The sequence below is a fragment of the Oreochromis niloticus genome, linkage group LG5 (assembly GCF_001858045.2).
Source record: "Oreochromis niloticus isolate F11D_XX linkage group LG5, O_niloticus_UMD_NMBU, whole genome shotgun sequence".
NCBI lineage: Eukaryota > Metazoa > Chordata > Actinopteri > Cichliformes > Cichlidae > Oreochromis > Oreochromis niloticus.
In genome coordinates this window covers 10,648,190-10,655,536 of record NC_031970.2, presented here as the reverse complement: position 1 = coordinate 10,655,536, position 7,347 = coordinate 10,648,190, and the positions used below count along the sequence as shown (strand labels likewise).

The window sequence follows — 7,347 nt, the reverse complement described above, 5'->3', positions numbered from 1 at the left end:
TTTACACAGGACCCATTTATTGCCGATGTTACAAGTCCATTTGCGTCATTAGTTTTTAATTATATTATTAATGTTAATTTTTAACTCATTGGTACCTACTATATGATGCTGTCCTTGATTTTTATTTTATTTTTTGCAGAAACATAATTTAATGTTTGTGAGAGTTAGGTTCTTTAATATTAAAATAACTGCATTGTAATGTTGCTGATTTCCTTTTTTTTTTTTTTTTTTTTTTTTACCCAGCATTTAAAATTCTGTACTTGTCAAGAACAGATGACATCAAATTAACTGATGTCTCAATTTCATTTACTTTACAAAAAAGCCATTAAAACTTGACTCCAGAGTATTATGAACAGTAGTAAATAAAATATCAGCCTGCATGTCAAACTGTAGTACTCTGCTGTCACAAATGGGTCAGGAAAGCTGTTGTCAAGGCAGCAGTATGCTAGGATATGGTTATCTCATATTACACATCATCTCTGGTCACTGCTGTGGGTTTTGGTGTGATGTTAATTAGTAGATTCTTTAGCTAAATGCAAATAACATATGTGAGACAGAATGTTGTTGTTGCAGTTTTTAATCATAAGAATTAAATATTGAAACGTTTAGCCTGATGTCAGTCCTCTTAAGGTTGCAGGACATGCAGAAAAAAATGCTGTTTAACTCTATCCTTTCTGCAGCTGTGACTATCTTATTTCTCATTTTGACACTGGCCTGATTTCTTTGTCTGTTGCTTAATGTTGCTCGACTAGCAGACAGCTGCGTCCGTTTCAAAGTCTGACATCATTTATTGTGGTGACACAATAGACATAGACACCGATTCCTTTTGGCAGACCTGCTTACTGAGCGATAACACAACTCTAATATCCTTCTGCAATAATTAACCACGAGCTAATCTGGGCTCTTCAAGACCGTTGCATAACAGATATCATGCCGTTCAAATAACCCATCAGGAGAAATTAGAAGTGTGACATGTGAGTGTTACAGGAAAATAGAGACAGGGCCACTAAGTTTGCACAGAGGTGGAGCTAGAGATAATCGGATTATGGACGAACGGCTGAGCAGGCTTTTCCATCATCTGAGTGGTGTGTAAGATGAGCAGTATGGCTGATAGCCTTTCTGTAACAGGAGAGAGGTAAACACTGCAGGGATACAGTCATAAAGCTTTGCCTCGGGGGTCTGTGGGTTCGCTTATTAATCAAGACATTCAGGCTGAATATAGACAACCACAGCCTGGCTCCTCCATGTGCTGAAATGTCCTTGGGAAGAGTAACAGTAGGTTTAACACTGCTAAACTTACTGTTATCACTTCAAACCAACCTCATATATAGTGTTGGTTGTTTTTGCTTTTTTAACAGAGCCACATGGACTGGTGTAATCTGTAATGTTTATCTGCAAATATAAAGATTTTATTATTTACAGAGGAGAAAATTAGGAAATGAATGCAAGTGGCCAAAATGACTTTTCCCATGTAGGTTGGCTACGCTCAGCCTTAGATACAGGTTAAGGGAGTGAGGTGAGCCAGTTGAGATCATTCAGACATTAAGATGCCTCCTGGACCCCTCGTTTTGGAGGTTTTCTGGACATATCCAACTGGGAAGAAACCCTGTGGAAGACACAGAGCTCACTGGAGAAATTATATACACTATATGGACAAAAGTACGGGGCCACCTCCAGACACATACAGGAGGTATTTGGCCAAGGAAACTCATGAAGGAGGTTTGAAGCTCATTGGTGATGTTTGCACGCAACCTGCCCCAGCACTCTGTGACCTCGATCTACAATGTAGTCTGGAGTGCTGCTATCACGGCCCAACTTCCAATAAGGAAAAAAAAAAAAGTCTTAAAATGCAGTATATTAGATAAAAACTTTATTTTCGGTGACATTCATAGAAATGGTGGAATAGACAGAAATTATTACATGGTTGTTTTTCGTTTCATATTTTCAGTGTTACACAATGAAGGCTGTGTAATACTGAAACACTCTTTAATCTACTGTACACTGTAAAAAAACAACAAAAAAAAAAAACAGTAGTAGAAAGAAACTGAAGAACGACTGGCGCGTGAGTTGTTGTGTTGGACATAAGTATTGAAAATGATCCCCCAAAAACTTTAAAAAATGTCAGAATACTAAAAGACTGCGTGAACTGATCTGGTGCTTTGAGGATTTGCTCTAAGAAAAATCAACGTGCAGGCACATTTGTGAACTATAAAACAATGAGTAAGATATCAGTTCTGGCACACCCTGATCCGTGTCTTTGATTTAGTACCTGTGCCAATAGGGTCTAAATTTTATATAACAGAATTTTGTTAGGTTTGCAATACATTAAGATACTATTTTCATACACTGACGCTCTGGATTTAAAATATTTAAGGTGCATTTTCTGTTACTTTTGAGTGCATTTTTAATTGTAGATTTAAAAACAACTGTCTTTAGATGACTGTGTGTTGTATATTGTAAGTGTAGAACATATTGTAAGTGTATGGCCCTTTCAACGCTTCCTCTCCTGCTTTTATTTGACAAAGTGCCGTGTGCCAGATTTCCACTTAACGCTTTAACTCTCTTTAAGCTGATCGTGTGCTTGTGCTTCTTTCTGAGCATTGCATTTATGCCAGCAGGCATCTGCTCTTTCAGTCTTTTAGCAGTCCAAGCTTTTTGAGAGCCTCTTTTCGATCACCTCCCATCCCAGGCACCACCATCACTTTGTAGCCTACTGAGTTTGAGGTTTTCTGGGGTACTGGGGGAGCTGTTGTGGTGGTCCTGGTGGTTGTCACTGGTTTGGCTGATTTCATGCTTTGCGGTTGAGAGGTGTTTCCACTACTTCTACGGTTGTCCAGGGTGGCAGACTGCTCCAAATTAGCTGTCCTCTTTCCATTGGATTGAGCAGGATGTGATGACACAGGCCGCTGGTCACGTTTGGTGTACTGACGCAAATTGGCAGTGGTCTGCTGAGGTCTGTTATTGGACTCTTTTGGCACTTGAAAGTTACAAAATGATTGGCTCCTTGATGGATTACTATTAGCTGGACCTCTTGTAAACTTGTCAGGTGTTACACCCAAGGAGGAGTTAGGTTTGGGTGGAGGCAGTGGGGTTCCTTTATCATTTTCTGCCTCTTGGCCTTTCAGGAGGCCCAGCTTCTGCAAAGCTTCCACTCTCACCACCTGGGGATCAGCTGCATTCTTGACACTGTATGAAGAATCTGATATTATAGATTCTTCATTTTGAGTGTTTGCAGATATATTAGTAAGAATCTTTTTGGGTTTTGGGGGAACAACTGGAGGACCTTTCTTACACTTGGAAACCTCTGACTGGGATTTGTCTGATCTTTGGAGATTTCCAAGTGTTGGGCCTTCCACTGGGGCAGAATGACGTTTTTCTGAGTCTATAGTATGATCAACTGTTGGGCATAAAGGGGTCTTCTTTGTGGAGGCACTCCTCCGCAAATGTACAAGTGCGTCGTAGGAGAGAGGTCCTCTAGGTAAAGGACCCTCAGCTGTCCTCGCTGTGGGTTTTGTGGAAGGAGGCATAACATTAGCCTCTGAAGATGTTGGGCGAACAACTGCTTTCTGGTTGTCTTTGTATCCTGGTTTGTTGTTTTTAGATGTAAACTGAGGCTTAGAGGAGGCGGTTTTGACTGCAGGAGTGCCTGGTTTAGTACCGAGTACAGAACAGGGAGCACTGCTTGCAACAAGAAGAGGGGTGGGAACCAGGTAGCTGTGCATGGGCCTGGCATCAAAATTTTTGTTGATTGGTTTCTGGTGATTGGTTGATGTCTGTGAATCTGGAAGTTGAACAAGTACACATTTATCACTAAAAATTCTGCACACCTACCTAGAGTATTTCACTAAATAATGTGTCACTAATTCTGCATCTGTTCCCAGGGATTAACTCACCATCAAGGTTGCTTTTGCTCATGGAGGCTGACAGATTAGCCACTTTAGTAGCAAGGTTGCTGGAGCTGGGCAGTTGTTCAGGCTCGTCATTGGAGACTCCGCTGTCCTCCTCAGTATCCAAAGACTCAATAGTCTCCTCCAGAAACATGAGACAGGCCCTCTCCTCAGCAGACAAGTGCTCCAGACTATCATCACTCTGAAACGTATTAAAGCAGGGCTTTCATTTAGAAAAGAAGTCCACAATGAGAGATAGAAATCCTCTCTAAGAAAAGAAATAGACTTTTAGCTTTTATGTTACAGCTCTGTTACCAGTATTGTTTTGCCTCACTACTTCAAGTTGTTTCGTATATGTTTTGTGCTATTAGTAGTGTACATATTCTTTTTTCAAGATTGAAGAGGGTAAACTTGGTTACTTACAAAGCCAGAATTAACACTGACCACACTGTCACAGCTGCCAGCACTCTCCATGCCATTCATTGTCTCCATTCCGGTGTCACCTGGCCAGGTATCATTTATGGGCATCTTAGTGCCCTACTTATCCACAGTTAGTGACACACCCTGTTGTTTCAATCTGAAATACAGAGTAAAATTACTATTGAAACTGTTCTTAGCAAAGTGAAAGATTTTTTTTTTTTTTTTTAAAGGGATACATTAATTATTCTCCACATTTTTCCCCTGCTATTTATTCTTTATGGCCCTGTAGATCATTTTCAATAGCACCACAGAAAACACTGTCCTTCATGAGTATCTCCCTTACAGGGTTTTACCCCATAGACGCATTTGTGTTACCTAGTTTTAGCCTTTTGTAGGAATTTCTTAACAGCGTATAAAGGCATCATTTGACAAATGCGTAAAGATTTTTTTTCGATATCTTTTGTTTGATAATTCATAAATAATCAACCAAATTGTTAAATAGAAAGCACAATAGGTCATATTCGACACTGTGAGAATGATACATCAATGCTAATGACAATCATGGGTACAGCTAAAACCTTTTTTCCTGCAAAACAAATAAAATCAGGAAATATATAGAAGTCAAACCATTTTTTATGCAAATAGCACAGCATTGACCATTGGGTCTGACCCTGTTTCATTTAATTTCTATGTGCTCACATTGTCTGCTAACTGTAAAGGAATTTATTCTCTGGTATGTTGATAAATAATAATTAAACATCTGTGCAGCGTGACATCAACTAAGCGGCACATCTTTCAGATATGAAAGCCAGTTTTATGTATAAATGGCAATCAGCACCAAAGGACTTTGTTCATATCCCGATCACTATTGCTAACTACCTTTTAAAACAGTCAACTATAAAAATAAGCGAAGCGTACAGCTTCATCAATCAGAGATGAAAATGAGTCTGTGGTTATTTGAATGATATTGGTCTTATAGAACAGTAACAGTATAACTGTAATCCTGTGTGTACACTGGTTGGGTTGTGTGATGGTAGGTATTTGAGTCAAAACTGATACTTAACATTGCACACAGAAAATGTATATAAACTTTATAATATCCAATTATGACCTGCATAACTGTGGACTTCATACCTGATCATGCAGCTAAAGAACAGCAAGGGCACAGCTTTATTGTAAGCACTGAAATTGACAAATGGCAGGTTATCATAGCTCGGTGAGCTTCTAACAGATATCTAACTAGTCCTCTTACTACATGTGACTTGGATTACAACCTGCATGCCACTCCTAATCTCTCTTTACCGGATCAATTTCAGAGGGAGTGGAAGGCAGAAGCAACCAGTCTCCTGAAGGCTATATGACACCTGTTTTAAAAAAGCTGTTTCAGCTTTGTATTTGGAAATTTTGTTCAATGTTTCATTTATATGGGTATTGTAGCGTAACTGCAATTTGAGAATAAAGGAAGTCCTGTCTGGCCCTGGTGAAAAGAAATTCACTTTTGGATAACTGTCAACACCTGAGACGCAAGGTCTGCCAAATAGGGCAGTGGAGGCACAAAAGCGCTCCTGTCCACTGTTCGTGCTTTGCCATGCCATCCCATCCCTTTAAAATTGTAAAACCCCTATAGCCAGATCAGTAGGAAAAGTCCCAGGTCAGGATATGAATCTGAACAATGTAAGCTCAGTGTTAACGTTTATTGTGATTTTTGACCGGCTTGAAACACTTTTTCACATTTGTCGTTTTTATCTACCTATAAGGTCCCAGTCACTCTGCTATAACCCTTACTCTGAAAAAACAAACAAACAAACAACAAATCAGACTGTAGATTGTTAAATGTTCTTCGGGTTCATATCTAAGTGTTATCTCTGTAAGTGAGCTACACCTATCAACACAGTAGGCAAAAACAAAAACAGAGCGAGTTTAGCTATCACAAGACTATGATGCACAAGTCAAGGCAATAAACTGCTGTGTCAGATTCTTTGGAAAATGTGGTGCAATGACAGCATTACTGTTGTTTTCATTGTGGCTGTAAAAGAGCATCTGGCTAACTTTTTACCTTCGATGAATTCTGTGCAGGATGTTGTGTAATAGGGGTTATCATCATTTTCTCCACTGTACCCAGGCTTCAACCCACTTCCTTCACATTACTTACTGAATCCAAGCCTGTCTTTTGTAACTAACATTATTAGCCCCAAACCGCCATAAAACCCCTTCATCGAAAAGTGTTTAAATACTGGTTAAGTATAAGTCTCAGACTTGACAAACAAAACAAAACATAAAATAACTGCCACAAGCGGTAAATTATTTAAATAGCATCCAATAAATGAAAAATATGTTAACTGTTCCTTACCCTATTTACAACAGAGCTTTAGTTGCTAAGTAAATAAAGGCGTACCTGTCCGTGCACGGTCGTCTCTCATATCCTGCTCCGCGTGCAACTGAAGACAAGGTGAGCGCGCAACTCAAGAGACACCTGGAAGAGGGACTTTGTCCCTTAAGCTTCTAGCCAATCAGAAGCCACATTCTCCTTAAGCCCCGCGAGTCCTCGTTTTCATTTTTTTTTTAAACAAACAAATGTAAACCATTCCTGTCTCTGTCTGTCAGACGTGTGCTGCCAGGACGGCTGGAAGTAATCCAAAAATGTAATGCTCTTCCTCCATGTATTAAAGTGTTCTTTATGTTTTTATTTTTTGGGCGTCAGGCTTTGGGTGAGCATTTAGGAAATATCCTCTAAAAAGTGTACTAAAAAGATAGAGCTTCACATATTTTTTCAGTTAACTTTATTATTATTATTGTCGTTCTTCTCATTAATTATTAATGTATTTATTTAAAAAGAGAACAGGTGCTGTTTACTACAGTGCCGATTCAAACAGCACAGACGATGCATAGCTAGAAAGTTAGATTTCACTGATACTGCACGAGTGATTTTGATGGGTGTGTGCGGGCGGGGGCGACTACCTGACTTTAAGTAATTTAGTGATGCAGTTAATCATTACTTGTTCATGCAGCAGTACACAAACTTCAAGCTTTACAAAGGGTC

General features: G+C 39.4%; 1 protein-coding gene across 1 annotated transcript; it reads right to left on the bottom strand.

Annotated features, from left to right (window-relative positions):
- Nucleotides 1-1,848: 1,848 nt before the first annotated feature.
- On the bottom strand, nt 1,849-6,862 carry LOC102076092 (specifically androgen-regulated gene protein). Its single transcript, XM_019359089.2, has 4 exons — nt 6,703-6,862; nt 4,311-4,464; nt 3,894-4,089; nt 1,849-3,781 (listed from the first exon to the last, which is right to left on the bottom strand). The coding sequence occupies exons 2-4, from the start codon at nt 4,413-4,415 to the stop codon at nt 2,631-2,633; spliced, it is 1,452 nt and encodes a 483-aa protein (XP_019214634.1). The 5' UTR covers nt 4,416-4,464; nt 6,703-6,862; the 3' UTR covers nt 1,849-2,630.
- Nucleotides 6,863-7,347: the final 485 nt, after the last annotated feature.